The sequence below is a fragment of the Vanellus vanellus genome (genome assembly GCF_965231255.1).
Source record: "Vanellus vanellus genome assembly, contig: HAP1_SCAFFOLD_33, whole genome shotgun sequence".
NCBI lineage: Eukaryota > Metazoa > Chordata > Aves > Charadriiformes > Charadriidae > Vanellus > Vanellus vanellus.
This window is the reverse complement of record NW_028128339.1, coordinates 388851-406584: the sequence shown is the minus strand read 5'-3', so window position 1 is coordinate 406584 and position 17734 is coordinate 388851. Positions and strand designations below refer to the sequence as shown.

The following is a 17734-nucleotide window of genomic DNA, read 5'->3' as shown; positions in this document are numbered from 1 at the left end:
TCGATGATTTGATGTTTTCCAGGCGCCTGGCAGCGGTGGCGAAGGACAAAGAGGGAAGGCGAAACGTCTGTGAGTGCTGTTACCCATCCTGGGATGGGATAATTCGCTTTCTGGAGGCATCTCTCTGTCCTGCTCCGTCCCATCCCAAGCCCACGCGTCCACAGATCCCATAGACTTATTAAATCCTTAAATCCTCCAGCCATTTCCTCAATGAAATAACCTTTCTGAGTCCATTTGAGTGGCTTAATCGGGAAAAAGAGGGTTTTGAGTGGCACCGTTTCCTTTGGTGGCATCTCTGTGCGAGGTTTGCTGCGATTTCGGGGATGCTGCAACAACTGGGGAAGGGCGATGGGATGCTCGGAGCATCTTGCCACGGACCCACTTGGCTTCTTTCTCCTGTCTTTGCGCCTGAAGCTTTAATACTAAATAATAAAAAAGCAGCAGAGATCTGAGCTTGGATCCTGATGGGATTTTAACGGATTAGCCCTCGGTGTCACCCTCCTTCGCTGTGTTATTTTACATCCCGTGTCACCTTTCAGGGCGAGCCGGGGCTGTCAACCTTTGTGCTGAGCAGCGCCGGGGAGGAAGTTCATGACAGCAAATGAATCTGTAGGCTGGAAATGAGGGATTAGCTCCGCTCGGAACATAAAGTAGGGCTGGAGATAGCTGGCAGAAGCGAGGAGAGTAAAACATGGGGCTTCTCTGGCCATTTCCGTACGGCGTAGGACTTGGTCTGTCTAACGAGGGTTTATGGAAGCCGCGAAGGGACGGAGGCCGTGCCGAAGGGAGACCTCCCTGAAACACCCTGATTTGATGCAGGAAATGTTGATGAAGATCAGGGCTGCCCCATAACGGGCATTTCCCCAATGGTTTGTGCCTCACGTGGTCTTTTGGCAGTTTGGGCTTTCAAATACACCCAAACACTGTGTAACACCTTTTGCCCTGCCGAGATGCAGCGTTTCCACCCCTTTTCTCTATTCTGGATAGTTTTTCCTCAAAACAGAGCAGGTTTCTCCCCATCCGCTAAGTTTTCCAAGCGGGATCAGTATTGGGGTGTATAGCTTTAAATAACTGCCGGGGTCACCCTGAACATTCCGATCCCAGCAACGGTCGCTGTTTATGTGCTGGAGATGGTGCAGACTGGGAGTCACTGGTCTGCAGTCGGAGGGTTTGGTCCTCTGATTGATCTGGAGGCTCAGTTATCCCCCAAAACCGGTGACCGACTTGAGGATGAAGCAGGACGAGGGTCCCAAAATGACACTTCTGGAAGAGTTACAGGTGGGAGGGCTGTGCCGAGGGTCTGCGCATCCCCCAAAAAGGGGGGGAGACGTCCCAAAATCCCACTGGCATGTCGCCAGAGCAGGGAAGGATGCGGGGGGATGATGCTTTGTGCCCTGCCGGGGGCAGGTTTAGCATCGTGGGTGGGAGCACAGAGCCAAAATGGTTTCTGAGAGAGAAGCAGACATTCCCCATGTTGCTCGGGGGGAATTTGGGGAGCTGTGATGCCCAAATCGCTCCGTTTATTCCCACTCTGACACCCCTGTAACACACTCAAGCTCACTATTGTATTTAAATTGCTATTTTATTTCAATTGTGATTGTATCTAAGTTGTGATTTAATTTAAATAGTGATTTAATTCAAATTGGGGTTTTATTTCGGTGGCGATTTTACTTAAATTGCGATTTAATTCAAATTGGTGTTTTACTTAAGTAACAATTTTACTAAAATTGCCATTTAAAGCGATTTGATTAAGCCCCTTTTGTCCCGTGCCTTTTCTGAGGTTGGGGTTTGGGTTTTTGAGGTTTTTTTCTGGTAAATCTGGAGGGGAGCAGACACATTGCTAAGAAGGGACGGAGGGTGGTGGAGATCGGCGTGGGAGAGAGGACGGGAAAGCCACAGGCGTGTCATAATCCGGCTGCCGGGTGACGCGGGCGAGTGCCGGGAGATGGCGGGGAGGTCGCAGCAAGTCGGCTTTGAAATTAGTACTCGGGGGGCCTGAAAAAGCTCATTCCCAGATGGGAACGTTTGTTCCTTTTGCTCGTTAAATTAACTGGTGAGCGGGAGGTGTGAGCTTCCCGAGCGTCGCTGCTGCGCGGTGGCAGGTGATGCCATTCGGTCGAAGCAGGAATTCGGGGGATAAAAAGCAGATTTCCGGTATTTTGCTCTTCTCTAAAGAGAAGGGTTTCCTGGAGGCCCTTTCAAAGCTGCAGTTGCGACTCGAGTGTGAGACGTGGTTGGGTTTTTATTTCTTTGAGCGTGGTGATCCCGGTGATGCCCTTCCCCAGCCCAGGGGCAAGGGGAGAAGAGAACTCCTGTAGTTCTCCTTTGGCTTTTAAGGCACAGATGCTCTTTGTGCAGCGCTGGCAGTGGTATTTCAGCTAAGGAGGGCATTAGCTGTTAGCCTTTGGCTTTTCTTTTGAGGAGAAAAACGCAGTTTTGTGTGGAAAGCGGGCTTGCAGCAAGAGAAGCCCGAGCCTGGTTGGGCTGAAGTCGAAGCTTCACCCTTGCAGGTTCTTGAGGGCCTTTGGAGGTTGGTGGTGGCCATGTCCTGTGGCCAAGTGCCATCTAGTGAGTCCTGCAGGTATCACGTTTAGAGAATGAAACTGGCTGTGCTCAAAAGTGTGGAGTTGGGTTCCCCCACCCCACCCCACCCCCAGTTTGGAAATCCCTATTTTAGTTTTTTGAAAGGAACCACAAGAACGAAGCAGGAGGTTTGGTTTTGGTTTGAAACACTCAGCTGTCTCCCCTTTTAGTAAATCCTTCCAGACTCACGGTGTATACAATACAGGTGACGTTACAGGTGGTTTTATTTGGGTATGGGAATAAAAACCTCCTCCAAGTCCGTGTTTTTAGGGCTGTGCCTGGAGGAGGAGACACGCAGAGGCGTGATGCTCGTGGGCTCGCATGGCGCAGGGATGGGTGATGACTGGGAGGACGTAAGGGAGCTCTCCTCACCTGGTCCCAACTTGTATCTTCTTCTCCTCATTAAACAGAGACATGACGAGGAGGTGGTGATTGACCAGGGAAGAACGAGCACCATTGTCAATATTCACTATGAGAAGGAGGAGCTGGAAGGTGAGTCGGGAGAGGTGCCACCAGCCCCACGAGTTTTCCCGTCGCGCAAAGTCCCTGCCGCATCCTGTGCTCAGTGTATGCATCACCTGCAGCGAAACGTGGCGTGCTTCTAAATAAACGAGCACGCTTATTTTCACATTGTTTTAATATTATGGCTTTTAGACAGAGGGGAAAAAGCCCCCGCAGCATCTGCGGTATGAGTGTTGGCCATGTTCCCAGCTTGTTTCCTCAGAGGCTGCTCTTGGCTTGGAGAGGTCAGGAGAATAATTTGATGACTGCAGACACAGGGCTGTGATTTTCTTTTTTTTTTGTTCCAGACTTCATTATCACAGGACTGATTGGATCTCCTCTTGTCGCCTTGTGCCAACAAAGATTTTAAAAATAATTACCTTCTGTCGCTGCTTAATGAGCAGGCCTGAGTGTTGTCCAGCTGAAGCTGGAATTTTAGACAAGGGTTGATATTTTCAGGGCACTTTTAGGTGACCCGGAGCCATTGCTTGTTGTTGCTCTGTTGTTGCAAAGTTAGAGTAAAACAGGCTTGGAAAAAGGGAGGGGTCTCTGACATTCGGGGATGCAGTGAAACTAAAATGAAGAGAAGTTGGTGTTTCCTCCTGGGATGGATGCACTGGTTTAATCGTGGCAGCGGCGTCAACCATCTCCGCAATATCGAGAGTGATGCGAACACTGCTTTTTTCGCAGACCACCGCACCCTGTCCGTGGGCGTGCGGATGCCGCTGGTGAGGCAAAGCCACCGGCACCACCGACCCCACCGCCAGAAACATCGGAAGAAGGAACGGGAGAAGGACTGTGCCCCGATGGAGCAGGGCTACCACTGTAAGTCCCGCCGCAGCGTTCACGAGCCTCCTCGGGGCTGCGTGGGTGCCGGGGTCCTCTGCAAGCAGGTCCGTGTGGCTGATTTGTGTGGTTTGCTGTTCTTCTGAGGGAAAGTGGCATTATTTGGGAGGCAGTTGAAGGCATAATGGATTGAGGCTGGTCTTCCTTAGAGGGATCCTGCCTTTAAAAATGGAAACGTGGGGAAGGAAAGTGGCCCGTCCTTATGCAGAAGTGGAACAGATGGTTCTCCTTCTCCATGGCTCTGTGCAAGCCTGGCCAGACCCGGAGGAGAGGGGCCAGCCCAGTATTTAGGGCTGAACTGGTGCCGATCGATGGCCACTTTGCGTGTGAGCGTGACGGGTCGAATGCAGGTGTGGTAACGGGATTTATCTTCTGCCCCCAGACACCCCATCCCAGCGGGTGCAGTTCATCCTCAGCACCGAGGAGGACGAGCAGCATGTTCCCCACCACTTGTTCACTGAGCTGGATGAGATCTTCCTGAAGGAGGGTGAAGATGCGGAGTGGAAGGAAACGGCAAGGTAAATCCCTGCTGCCGGCTGCGGTGGCGGCCGTGGGCTCTGCCTTCCGCTCTCCGGGACGCGAAGCTTTTGCAGCTGCAGGTGCCGATGCGCGGAGCCTTCTCCTCTTGCCGCCCCGTAGCTGCACCAAAGGGGTTGCAGAGCTGAGGCTGTTTTCTTGCAACGGGGCTGATCGTGCCTGATGTCCGCAGGTGGCTGAAGTTTGAGGAGGACGTGGAAGATGGCGGCGAGCGCTGGAGCAAGCCCTACGTGGCCACGCTGTCCTTGCACAGCCTCTTTGAGCTGCGGAGCTGCATCAGCAACGGGATGGTGCTGCTGGACGTTTGTGCCAACAGCATCGAAGAGATCGCAGGTACTGAGCACGCTGCGTCCCGCCGGGAACGGCTGAGCTCAATTTGCCGCGGTGCCCTTCACTCCCGTATCAAACCCTGCCCCAATGGCACATCCTTTTCCAGAAGTCGCGCGGTGTTTTTAAATCGTGGGTTGCTTTTTGGATGTAGACTGGGTGTACAACAGTCACATCAGCTTTTTCTCCCAGTATGGGAGCCTTTTGAAAGCCATTTGTGGGGTCAGAGAGGCGATTAGAGAATATTCTCCGGCCAGAAAGGAGTGTCAGGGCTTGGCAGGCTGCTCTCAGAAACACGGAGTCTGCGTAAGAGCTGAACCTCCTTAAATAAGCTACTTACTACAAGCTGTTTCCTCCCATTCTTTGTTTTGTTTTTTTCCTATTGCCTTAACATCCAGGATTTAAGAGCTTTAAAGGCAGAGTTTATATGGCAGGTGACCAAGCAGCATATTTCTGTGGGGAAGATAATTGAAGTTAATTGAAAAAGCGGCTTTGGAGAAATTATCTTTGACTGGCAGGTCTCCATTCAGCCCTTGCAAGAGCTGGAGAAATCGGAGCTGTTATTAGCACGTTTCTCCCTGTGTTTGGCAAATTGCAGTCGATGGGCAAAGGAAACTCTGGGAAAGTCTGTGCTAGAGATTGCTTATAATTTGTTGAAATGTGTCGAGTCTAGAGAGTCTGTCTAGAAACGCCAGATTGGGCAAAAAAATGTCATTATCTAGGATTGGGAATAATTATCTGAGCGGAGTGATGAATAAGCACTTTGATGATGGCTTTTCGCTGCAAAGGCTGAACTGCATTAAAACGTCTTGCTAAGCAAGGCTGAGCCCGCGTTAGGGTATCCTGCGTGGTGCAGCCTTCGCCGGGGGCTTGAGGGGTCGGGGCTTGGGGACTTTCTGCTCTGACGGCTTCGTTTCCCGTTGCCATCTCCAGATATGATCCTGGGCCAGCAAGAGCAGTCTGCAGAGTTTGATGAGCGCATGCGGGCGAAAGTTCGAGAAGTGCTTTTGAAGAAGCATCACCATCAGAACGAGAAGAAAAGAAACAACCTTCTCCCCATCGTCTGCTCATTTGCTGACATGAGCAAGAAGCAGTTAGACGTGCATCCCCTCGGCAAGCCAGGTGAGGGTTCCTGCAGGGTTTGGTACCCGGTGAGGGTTTCTGCCAGGCTTTGGCACCAGGTGAAGGTTTCTGCAGGGCTTTGGCCCCATTAGACTTCTCCCGGCAAAGGAGAAGTGTCCCGATTGCTCCTTGCCTGTCTTTCTCAGTGTCTTTCTTTCTCCTCCCAACCCAAACACTCATTCCTCATCCATCTCCCACCACTGCAGAGGCTAAAAATGGGGTGAACCGTGACAGCCATGCAATGGATCTAAGCAAGGTGAGACACTCGTAGCTTTCTTATGCTTTTAGGCCAGATTTGCTCTTGCAAACTTGGCTGCAGAGTGTTCTGCAGAGTGCTGTGGGCTTTGCTTTTGGGGTAATGGCCTGAAAATCCCTTGTCGTGCCCAGGCGGAGCTGCGCTTCATGAAGAAAATTCCCACCGGGGCTGAAGCGTGCAACGTGCTCGTAGGAGAGCTGGATTTCCTTCGCCAGCCCATCGTGGCATTTGTCCGCCTGACCCCGGCTGTCCTCCTCTCGGGCATGACGGAAGTTCCCATCCCAACGAGGTCTGAATGAGAAGCGCAAAGTTTTTATTTAAAAAAAACCCACCACAACAAAACACCAAATTGCACGTATCAGTTGGGTGTCTCGAGAACACAGCCAGTGGGAGCAAGCACGTTTCTCCCACCCACATCTCCGTGCTTTCATTCCTCCCTTCCCTGCTGGAGCTTTTAAACCCATTGGCCAATTTTAATGAAAGTTGGCCCCAAACTCAAATTTGCATTTGGTTTTGATGCGTTTCAAATTCATCACCGGAGTCAGTGAGCCTACACGTCCCCCCTGGAGCCACGCTCTGGGGTGGGAGCTCCCAGGGATTTCCTTGGGCGCCCTTTGAGTGAGGCCATGTTCTTCTCTCTCATTTTGGTTTTCTTGCCTAGGTTCCTGTTTGTTTTGCTTGGACCAGGAGGAAAAGCCCATCAGTACCACGAGATCGGCAGGTCCATGGCTACTATCATGACAGATGAGGTGTGACAAGATAAGAGATATCTCCGGGTCATTTTTTTGGGCTTTCTTCACCTCTCCCTGTCTCTGTAGTAGTGAGGAAGAGGGTTTGTTGTCTCTCTTAGCTGCCTGCAGGAGGCTAAAATCCCACCTGGGCTGCAGCCCGCGCCTCATCCTTCTCCCCAGGGTCCCCAGCACGCTGTCCCCAGTGGTGGCATTGCCAGGGCCAGTGAAACTTCTCTTGAAGCAGAAGGCTGTGGTGTGCCATGGGGGACGGGAGCCTGGTGGAGATGGTTACAAATACTGTGATGCACAGATTTTTGCTTTGGGGGGAATATTTCCTGCCACTTCCAACAGGCGATTTGGGGGAAATGACCTTGCATTTAGCCAAGAGCTTATTGCACTGGTTAGGACATCCGAGATGGGTCATGCTCTCACCAGGTTGTCTCCTACGGCAGGTCTTCCACGACGTTGCCTATAAAGCCAAGAACCAGGCTGACCTGGTGGCTGGCATCGATGAGTTTCTGGATCAGGTCATGGTTTTGCCGCCAGGAGAGTGGGATCCCTCCATACGAATTGAGCCCCCGAAAAACATCCCTTCGCAGGTGGGTGCTGCGGCAGAAGGAGGCACGAGGGGGATGGGCAGGAGGGCAGCACGGCTGGGGGTGCTGCTCAGGGGCCCAAATTCATAGGTCACGTACCCAGCCCAAAAAGCAAAACAAGCCAGTGGCTGCAAAGACATATCTTTATCTTATTTCCATTTTAACAGGAAAAAAGGAAGGCGCCAGAAGCTCTCGATGACAGCGCTTCTCACAGCAAGCCGGAGAAGCACAGCGGTCCTGAACTGGAGCGGACAGGAAGGTGTGAACTGAAATAGTTTGGTGGGGTGTTTTTCTGTTTGCCCCTAAAATCTGAGCGCACACCTCCCTTCTAGCAGAGTTTTGTGGTTAACTGGGTCAGTGAAGGGGCTCCAGGTTCCCAGCTTGGTCCCCTGGGCTGGGCGGGTGGGAGATTTGGGCAGCTGGGCTGAGCCGCAGCATGGTTGCACACAGGTTTTCTTGCTTTGGGGTGGAAGCAGATGTGTAAGTACCTCCAGGTAGAGCTCTGCTGCTTCTCAAAGTGAAGGACTGTTGCAATAAGAGGGGACGGGCTCTCAGGTTTGGTCTCCTTTTCTTTTTGTTGGAGGGTTTTTTCATATGCCTCAGTTTCTACTGGGGCTAAAATGGGAGAAGGAGACTTCTTTTTAGCAACGGAAGTTACTCTGTGCTTGTGATTGTCCTTCCTCAGCCAAGAAAACTTAACGCTGTCTTCCACGAAAATGGTTTGGTTTTTTTTTTTCCTTCCTCCAGGCTCTTTGGAGGTTTGATCCGGGATGTGAAACGAAAAGCCCCCTGGTTCTGGAGTGACTTTCGGGATGGTCTGAGCCTGCAGTGTCTGGCGTCCTTCCTCTTCCTCTACTGTGCCTGCATGTCCCCCATCATCACCTTCGGGGGACTGCTGGGGGAGGCGACCAACGGCCACATAGTGAGCACCTCTCTCTGTTGGGTGGCACGGGGGAGGACAAAACTCATGCAAAAGTCCTTGCTGCAGTGAATTTGCACTTGTTTTTTTCCCCCTAATGATTTAATTACTCGCTGCTGCCTCTCTTCCCCGGACAGAGTGCCATGGAGTCGCTGCTGGGCGCATCCATGACCGGCGTGGTGTATTCCCTCTTTGCTGGCCAACCTCTCACCATCCTCGGCAGCACCGGCCCCGTCCTCGTGTTCGAGAAGATCCTCTACAAATTCTGCAAGTAAGGCTGGCTGCTGCGGCCAGGTGCTGCGAGCGCCTTTGGAAGAAGTCAGGGATGGAGAAAGGATGTTTTTCTTAGTGGTAGTTGGTGGATTTAAGTTGTCTTCTGTGTCACAGACATCACGCGCTGCTGCTTTAGTATGTGACGGTGCAGGAGCCCTCGGTCTCTGAAGGATGGATGGGTGGTTCAGGGTTTTTAGGGTTAAAGTGAAAGAGCAGGAGGAGGAGAAACCACAAGGATGTGGATGGCCGAGATGGGCTGCACAGGGAAGATGAGACAAATGACTGGTTTGGGAATGAGGGAAGATTTGCTTTCCTCTCAGTACAAACTCGGGCACTTTTTTGCATGATTTTTACTGGAAGTGGAAATATATTTTACCCACATATCCAAAGAGTTTTCTGGTCCAATGTTTTGATGATTTTTGAGAAAGCAGGAGCTTTTCACGCGAAATGGATATTTTCCATGACAGTCTTTTTGTTGTGGCAACTGTGATGGGAGATTAACCCCCTTATTGCAATTAAATTTATTATGAAGCCCCAACTTGCTGGCAGCAGGTAACTGGGTGCAAACCCAGCCGGTTTCGCTGTTAGGGCATCGGGGTGATGTGGGAGAACACCACCTTCCACAACAGGGACCTGACCTCAATTAGCCTCCGAGGCATTAACACAAGGTAATTGTTAAATAAGGATAATTAAATAATTGGCCTCTCCTCCTGCGGGCCCACACCCTGCGCCGCAGCCCCGAGGCTGTCTGTCGTAGGACCGGAAACTGCATTCACCATCCGCAGCCTTGACACGCTCCTGAATTGCTGCCGACTTTCCCCGAAGGAAGGCACGGCTCGGAGCCTCTTGCTGCCCTCTCCACCCTGCGTTTTCTTTTGCTTTCCCAGGGACTACGCGCTCTCCTATCTCTCTCTCCGGGCATGCATCGGGCTGTGGACCGCCTTCTTCTGCGTAGTGCTGGTGGCCACTGATGCTAGCTCTTTGGTGTGCTACATCACCCGCTTCACCGAAGAAGCCTTCGCCTCCCTCATCTGCATCATCTTCATCTACGAGGCTCTGGAGAAGCTGAGTCACCTGCGAGAGACCTACCCTGTGCACACGCACAGCAAGCTGGACTTCCTCACCATCTCCTAGTGGGTTTCTTCCTCCTAAAACGCCGCTGCCCCTTGGCAGGAGCTCAGGGCTGCACCTCCATCGCCTTCCCCTCACCCCTGTCTTGGCTTCTCTCCTCCCAGCTGTAAGTGTGAGGCACCGACCCATCCCAGCAACGAAACCCTGCAGTTCTGGGAGAGCAACAAGATCAATGTGTCTGGCATCACCTGGGAGAACCTCACGGTGACTGTAAGTGCCCCGAGTCACTGCTTCCTCGTGCCGCGGCCGCGGGGTCCAGGGGCACTGGCTTGGTGCAAAGCTCAGAGCCCTTCAGGTGATGATGGGCTTCCAACTGTGCCAGTGCTGCTCTGAAAAGTCATTACTTCAGTGTGTTTAACCCCCTTGGGCCTGGGAAGGAGAGTCCACCTCATCCCCGACATGGTGGGCAATAACTGTTATCCTCAGGACAGCGGTTCTGTCTGGGAGCAAGGTTCAGTGGGTGCTTTGGTTATTGGAGAAGTTGGAGGACTTCAGTTCATGCTTGAAGGCTGTAATTAGCTTCCTTAATTGGTTCCTAGTAACTCCAGGCCTTGCTTTCTTACTCAGCGCTGTCTGAAGGGACGTGCATAAACTTGCATGTCTGAGCAGCCCCTTGGGCCATTGTTGCTGGAAGCAGAGCTCAGGCACAGGGTGGGACGCTCTTATGGACATCTTCACCCCCCTTGGCCGTGTCCTGTGAGCCCGCCCCTGGGAAGGGACAATTTGTCTCTTCTCCTTTCCTGTCACTGTTGTCTTAGCCCTCCTTCCCCATTCCCTCTTTCACTCTCCCCAAGAGTTTCCAGTGTTTCCTTCCCCTCTGGTGTCTTCTTCAGCCACGGTTACCTGCCGTTCAAGCGGAGGATGTGCCATGGGTCTGTGGTACAGTGTCCCATCACATCTCCTCTCTCCGCTGTCTGTGTAGTTCCGTGTGTCACTTATTCAGCTGCTGTTGATCGTTAAATATAAATCTCCGCTAGCTGCATTAGTCCCGAGGTCACGGATCTTGGAGCAAGATCCTTCAAACCCCCTAGTTATCCGAGGTTTCCTTGCCGCATGTGCACTACCTTTGTGTCCTGATGCTGTTTCCCCAGGAATGTCGGTATTTGCATGGAGAGTTTCGTGGACCTGCCTGTGGACACGATGGCCCCTACACGCCCGATGTCCTCTTCTGGTGCTGCATCCTCTTCTTCTCCACCTTTGTCCTGTCGGGCTTATTGAAGAAGTTTAAAACCAGCCGCTACTTCCCGACCAGAGTAGGTAGAAGACGGTGGCCAGCAGCAGTCTCCACACTCATTTCCCAAAATGGCTTTCCCGGAGCACTAAGCAGTGTTTGCCACCGCTTGGTCAAACTGGGAAATGTTGACCTTGAAGGCCAAACTTGGATGTCCCTCACTCATTTCCAGGAGTGCAAAACGATCGTAGTGTTTCCCACCTGCCTCGCGACCTGCCCCGGAGCGTTTTTTTGCCCAGGCAGTGGGAAATCAGGTCTTCCAAAGTTGGTTGGTTGTTGTTTTTTTGTTTGTGTTTTTTTTTCACCTTCTGTGCCTTATATGCTCAAATGGAAAGTTGATTCAAATGAGGAACTGCCATAGAAAAAGTCACAAAGGACACTGTTTCTTCCTTTTGAGGAGCAAATGATGCCTCAGTGCTTTATTCCCATTGTAGCTGTGAGTGCAGCTGTAGTGGCAGACATCTGTTTCCTTATTTTTTAATATTTATTGGCTTTTTTTTAAGGTTTGAATTTAAACCACCCTTTTCCACCTAATTAAACTTTTTTTGTTGCCTGACACCAGATCTCGCAGGTACAAACACAGCAACAGTATCTAACCGAGGGATTTGGCTGCATCTTCTCAGAGTGGTGGGAATTTGTTAACCAGCCTTAATGCTGTTGACGTCTTTAACTTTTCCATCTCACGGTATGGCCCCGTTTGTGCTGTCCCTTTCAGCTCTGCTTTCTTGCCCCAGGTACGGTCCGCAGTAAGTGACTTTGGTGTCTTCCTCACCATCGTCGTCATGGTGCTCATTGACTTCCTGGTTGGGATCCCGTCGCCGAAGCTCCACGTCCCCCACATGTTCAAGGTAATGGGGTGTTTTGGTGTGGAGCCACTTTCAGCCCTTGGGGATGCCACAAGGTGATGCTGGGACAGGACAGGGCTGAGTCTGGGGATGCTGGTGGTGTTACTATCTCCTCTTCCACCTCCGAATGCATCGTTTCCTTCTGGAAAGAAGACGCCAGCCCCAAAACTTGATACCTACAGAAGTATCTATAGGTGCTTGCGACGAGGACGCTGGCACTGCTGAACCCCATAGGAGAGGGTGACACGAAGGCAGGGCCAGGAGATGAGGTGGCACAGCGATGGAGAGGAAAATCAAAGCCAGTGAAGTGGCTGGGCTGGGAGTTGATCCTGATGTGTGTTTTGGCTTTGTTGCAGCCTACCAGAGACGACCGCGGGTGGTTGGTCAACCCCATAGGGCCCAACCCTTGGTGGACGGTGTTGGCCGCGCCCATCCCAGCTCTGCTCTGCACCATCTTGATATTCATGGACCAGCAGATCACGGCTGTCATTGTCAGCAGGAAGGAGCACAAGCTGAAGGTAAGGGGCTGCAAGAGCTGACCCCATCCCCACCCCACTCTGGGCTGCAGGTGTGGGGAGAAGCTCCTATGCCAAGTGCTTTGTGAAGGCGTTGGTTTGGGACAATGTCAGGCTGTGTGGCAGGATGCTCTGCTGGATTAGTGATGTCACAGGGAGCAAACGAGGGCAGTTCAGATGAGCAATCTTTTGGAGGAGCAAATTAATTTTCGAGCACTATAGAAGCGTATTTTTGTTTCAAAACGCCAGCAGGAGCTGGGGGAACGAACTGTTTTGACGCACTGCCAGGGATAACTCGGGGTCACATCTTGCTTGCAAGCAGTAGAAATTTCTTTATGAATGAAAATAGTCTTTTTGTTTGTTTGAGAAGTAGCTATTGCACAAACCTCCCAAATCCACTTGGTCTGAACCCCTGCCAGATTTTCACGAAAGGTGCTTGCGCAAAGACCATATCCATCCTTATTTTTGCCAATTCTTCTCTTAAATTTTCAAGAGGGTGACTTGCGCCCAAGTAGGGTTTGAGTCTGAGTCGCGACGTTGTCCTCGCTCTTGTGCTGTGGGATGCTCTGTTCCTTGTTTTGCTGCCCACAGAAAGGATGCGGGTACCACCTGGACCTTTTCATGGTGGCCGTGATGCTCGGGGTGTGCTCCGTGATGGGGCTGCCCTGGTTTGTGGCTGCGACTGTCCTGTCCATCACCCACGTCAATAGCCTTAAAGTGGAGTCTGGCTGCTCAGCTCCAGGAGAACAACCCAAGTTTCTGGGGATACGAGAGCAGAGAGTCACCGGCTTGATGATCTTTGTGCTCATGGGCTGCTCTGTCTTCTTCACTTCGGTGTTAAAGGTAAGAGGAAAATGCAAAACGCCCAACAAGCGTGAGCTTTTTGGAGGTTTGACAAAAACCATCCCCTCCCTCCAGGCCTGAGTAGGTGTGGAGCAGAGGAGGAGGCGATCCCAAACCTTGAGGCTTGGCCCACGGTGGGAACCAGCCTCAGTTACGCTTTCCAGCCCTTCACACCCCAGTTTGGTGTCCTCGAGGCAAGCGAGCAGGACAACTGCTTTAATTCCCAGGTGTCTCTCAGGCCCACCTGTGTTTATGGGTTACGACGAAGCGGATTCAGACCAGTACACTGCTCTCTTTCAAGCAGGCAGCACCTTATGGGATGCAATTTGCTCCCCCAAATGCCTCCCAACAGCCGTTCCCAGTAGCTAAACACACCAAAATCATCCCCATGGGCTTCCTTGTGTGTTCCTCCCACAAAGTCACCGCAGCTCTAGGCTAAAAGGAGGCACTTCGCTTTTGCATGTTGCCACAAAAATGTGTAGAAATGTTCTTCAGCCGTCACAGAACGTGGCGTACAGTTTCATGGGTGAAATGACCTATTTTCCTCCAACCTTTCAGGAAAACGGGATTATTCTAATGAAACGTAACTAAATGCTCTGCCTAAAGCAGAGCATTCACTCACTCACTCACACACACAAAACCTCTACGTGTTGAGAGCTGAAACATCTCTAACCCTGTGGAAACTGGAAAGCTTTAGGCAATTTTAGGCAGTGCCTCTAGAAGAGAGCAGTAATACTGGAAATGCATTTAAAAAAATAAATTATTGCATTCTTTTTTTTAATTTCCCAGTTTATACCCATGCCTGTGCTTTACGGTGTCTTTCTCTACATGGGCGTGTCGTCGCTCAGAGGGATTCAGGTACGGACTCTTACAGCGTGCAGCTCCCTGCTGTGTCATCTCCAGAGACGCAGGAAAAAAGCAGTGGTGTGGGAGAAAACCTCCCCAAAAGCAGGCAGTGAAAGTATTTTGTATAATGAAAAGATTGGTGGGGGCACAGGAGGTACGTAGGGCGGGAGGACCAGGCAAGTTCAGCGCGCTCTGCGTCACAGTTTGGGACAGGGCAGTGTTTGGTGTGGTGAAAATGGGGGAATTCAGTGCAAAGCGAAGGCGATTTCTACTGCCGGTGGGAATCCTCACTGGGGGATTGAGTGGGCTGAGAAATGCCAAATAACAAACAGAAGAATAGAATATATTAAAAATATATTTTTATAGAAGAACAGGGAGGGGGGGTGAGATGGTCTGAGGAGGACCTGGGGGTGCGGACTGATGAGAAGCTCACCATGAGCCGGCAATGCACGATCACAGCCCAGAAGGCCGACCGCATCCTGGGCTGCATCAGCAGTGTGGCCGGCAGGGCGAGGGGGGGATTGTGCCCTCTGCTGTGCTCTGCTCTGGGGAGACCCCCTGCAGTGCTGCCTCCAGCTCGGGGGCTGCAGCACAGGAGAGACATGGACCTGGTGGAGCGGGGCCAGAGGAGGCCCCGGAGCTGCTGCGAGGGCTGGAGCCCCTCTGATGGGAGGACAGGCTGGGAGAGTTGGGGGCGTTCAGCCTGGAGAAGAGAAGTCTCTGGGGAGTCCAGTGCCTAAAGGGGCTCCAGGAGAGTTGGGGAGCGACTCTGGATGAGGGAGGGGAGCAAGGGGACGAGGGGGGATGGTTTGACACTGACAGAGGGCAGATTGAGATGAGATATCAGGGAGAAATTTTTCCCTGTGAGGGTGGTGAGGCACCAGTGCAGGTTGCCCTGAGAATCTGTGGCTGCCCCATCCCTGGAGGTGTTCAAGGCCAGGTTGGACGGGGCTTGGAGCAACCTGGGCTGGTGGGAGGTGTCCCTGCCCAGGGCAGGGGGTGGGACTGGCTGGTCTTCGAGGTCCCTTCCAACCTAAACCCTTCTGTGATTCTATAATAGAAGAATGTGGAATAATTGCAATTTGGTGGGCAGCTCTCATGGACACACTGGTTTATAGATGGAGCAAAGGGAAAACGGGTGCTGCTCCCGGGAGGAACAAAGTGGGATCCAGGATTTCTCACTGCACGCAAGATCCTGAAAACTCCTTCCACGTCCCAACAGGGCCGGAAACTTTCCGCAGCCCCAAGGGGTAACTTTTCCGCTTTTATTTTGCAGTTCTTCGATCGCTTGAAGCTCTTTTGGATGCCGGCAAAACACCAGCCGGATTTCATCTACCTGCGGCACGTTCCCTTGCGGAAGGTGCATTTCTTCACCTTGATCCAGCTCATCTGCCTCGTCCTGCTCTGGGCCATCAAGGTGTCCCGTGCTGCCATCATCTTTCCCATGATGGTAAGAGCCGGTGCCGCTCGGCAGTGGGACGTTTGCAGCGTCGGAGTGAAATGTAGCATCATCTCACACCTCAACCCCCTCTTCCTTCTTATTTTGTGAAGGTTTTGGCTCTCGTGTTTGTCCGGAAAGTGATGGACTTCTGCTTCTCAAAGCGGGAGCTCAGCTTTTTGGATGACCTTATGCCAGAAAGCAGGAAGAAGTTGGCCGATGCCAAAAATGAAGCCAAAGAAGAAGAGGTGATGCTTGCTGAGTGCTCGGGGCTGGATGTCTCCCTCGGGCTCTGAGATTGCCTCTTTCCGTCACAGCTTCTCTTGAAATGTTGGGGGAAGATCCGAACTCAATAGAAATAGATCCTGACAGCCTGGATCCCGCATCATAACCTTGTTTTTAAATTAGCAGTGAGCTTAACACTTGAATAGCGGTATAATTTTTAAAGGTGCCATTTATACTAAACATTATAATTATGATGGAAAGATTTGCTCATAAGGGTGGTTTTAACCCCCCCCAAAATGTTTGGAGTGAAAGGTCCTTCCCCGGCTGCGCTAACAGGTCAGAAGGAGAGGGCAGCACCTGGGTTTTGCTGGGTGTTTAGTTTATCTCCACTTCGATCATAGACAGAGAACTTTGATTTGTCCCTTTTTATGTCAGGAGTCCCAGGAGATGATGGAAGCTGCTGCTGCAAACTCCGTTCGGCTGCAGGTGGGCAAGACCAGCAGCGCGGATATCCCAAAGCCAAGCAGCGACAGGTAAAGCCCCACCAAGCAGCAGGACCCCCGGCAAGATTAGCCTGAAGTGGGTTGGCAGAATTTTCTCCATGTTTCTTTGCTGAGCATCCCAGCGCCATGCACTCAGCTTGGCGGGAAGAGCAAATTTATGGGCAGGGCGGGCGGCAGAGCGCTGGCACAGGCTGCCCGGAGAGGTGGGGGAGTCTCCCACTCGGGAGCCATTCCAAACCCGCCTGGAGGTGTCCTGTGCCACTGCTGTAGGTGCCCCTGCTCTGGCGGGGGTGGGACTGGGTGAGCTCCAGAGGGCCCTTCCAGCCCTGACCAGTCTGGGATTCTGTGCAGAGCCTTTGCACAGAGCTGTAGCTCTGCGGCTCTCCGGCTCGCCTTCCAAACCTCCTCCTCCCGCCCAACCCGCTGTGCTTATGCGCAGCTTTGGTTCTCCTCCCCCCCGTTCCTCTTGCTGGTGCTGATGCGCTGGGTGGCGTCAGTTCCCGCAGTCACGGATTGCCGTCTCAAATATTTATTGCAGGACTGATCCTTCGGAGATTAATATCTCGGATGAGATATCAAAAACACCCGTGTGGAAGGCTCTCACTATGAGCACGGAAACAGTCTGAATCTGGGGAGGAAAGAGGTAAAGGATCGCGTGGGAACGTGGCCGTGCTCCTTTGCGAGCGGTGGCACATGCCTACGGCTTTTTTTTTTTTTGCCGGCAATGCCGAGCAAGCGGCGAGGGCTGCGGCACACGAACCAGCTCCTCTCTGCCGGCGCGGTCCCACGAGCGGGGCAACAGCCCCACTGATGACGCTCTCCCTCCTTTTCTCTCTCCTCCCTCCCCCCAACTCCAGTTTTCATGTGTAGGAATCTTGACTTTGAAGGAGAGGCATGAGAACGTGACTCGGGGATGTGCCCACGCAGACATGGGCAGAAACCGCTTTTATTTTGTTTTCCAGTTGGAGGATTCCCCTTTAAGCCACGGCGATGGTTTCAGCTGTCCTTGGTGTGCTTCAGGCATTCCCTCTCCAGAGCAGCAAACTGAGGTGCACATGACAGTCAGTGGGAGTTCGGTGGTGTTCCGCCTCCGCGTGTTCATGTGTGGGTTGTTGCCGTTTTGTAGCGGTAGAGGGACTGCTGCCGCTTCATCGTTCAGTGCTATTTTTTTAATATCTCACTCCTCCTCTTCTGTTTCTCTTTTTTTTTTATTCCCCAAAAATAAACTCTGAATGTTTCTGTTGTATGTGACGCTTTCTCCACTTTCTTCTTCATCGCGACCAGGTTCTCGGGTCTGGTTTGGGGTCCTGCCTTCAGTTCGCCCTTCTGTCTCTCCCTGGCAGGAGAGGGATGCCCTCCGTGGGGGGGCAGCGCGGAGCGCCCGAGTGGTTGGGCCGAGGCGAAGGAAAAGCATTTGCTCCCCGCGCTTCAGTTTTACATTGGGGTTTTATGGGAATTTTTGTTTG

The 17734-nt window shown here is 52.2% G+C and overlaps 2 protein-coding genes across 2 annotated transcripts in view; both read left to right on the top strand.

Annotated features, from left to right (window-relative positions):
- The window catches only part of LOC309684574 (electroneutral sodium bicarbonate exchanger 1-like), a gene marked incomplete at both ends in the record, with an annotated part of 378865 nt that extends 361971 nt beyond the window's left edge, over positions 1-16894 (top strand). Inside the window, 2 exons of the mRNA XM_082500461.1 lie at positions 16201-16298; positions 16807-16894. Coding sequence (XP_082356587.1) covers positions 16201-16298; positions 16807-16894 — 186 coding nt within the window. The remainder of the gene's footprint in view (positions 1-16200; positions 16299-16806) is intronic.
- LOC309684601 (electroneutral sodium bicarbonate exchanger 1-like) lies at positions 2905-15836 on the top strand (the record flags this gene model as incomplete). Its single annotated transcript, XM_082500481.1, has 20 exons — positions 2905-2919; positions 2994-3075; positions 3775-3909; positions 4313-4448; positions 4640-4800; positions 5728-5867; positions 6310-6461; positions 6834-6921; positions 7356-7496; positions 8254-8421; positions 8556-8689; positions 9579-9824; positions 9927-10032; positions 10914-11075; positions 11788-11901; positions 12255-12416; positions 13005-13256; positions 14046-14114; positions 15379-15552; positions 15654-15836. The coding sequence occupies 20 exons, from the start codon at positions 2905-2907 to the stop codon at positions 15834-15836; spliced, it is 2820 nt and encodes a 939-aa protein (XP_082356607.1).
- Positions 16895-17734: the final 840 nt, after the last annotated feature.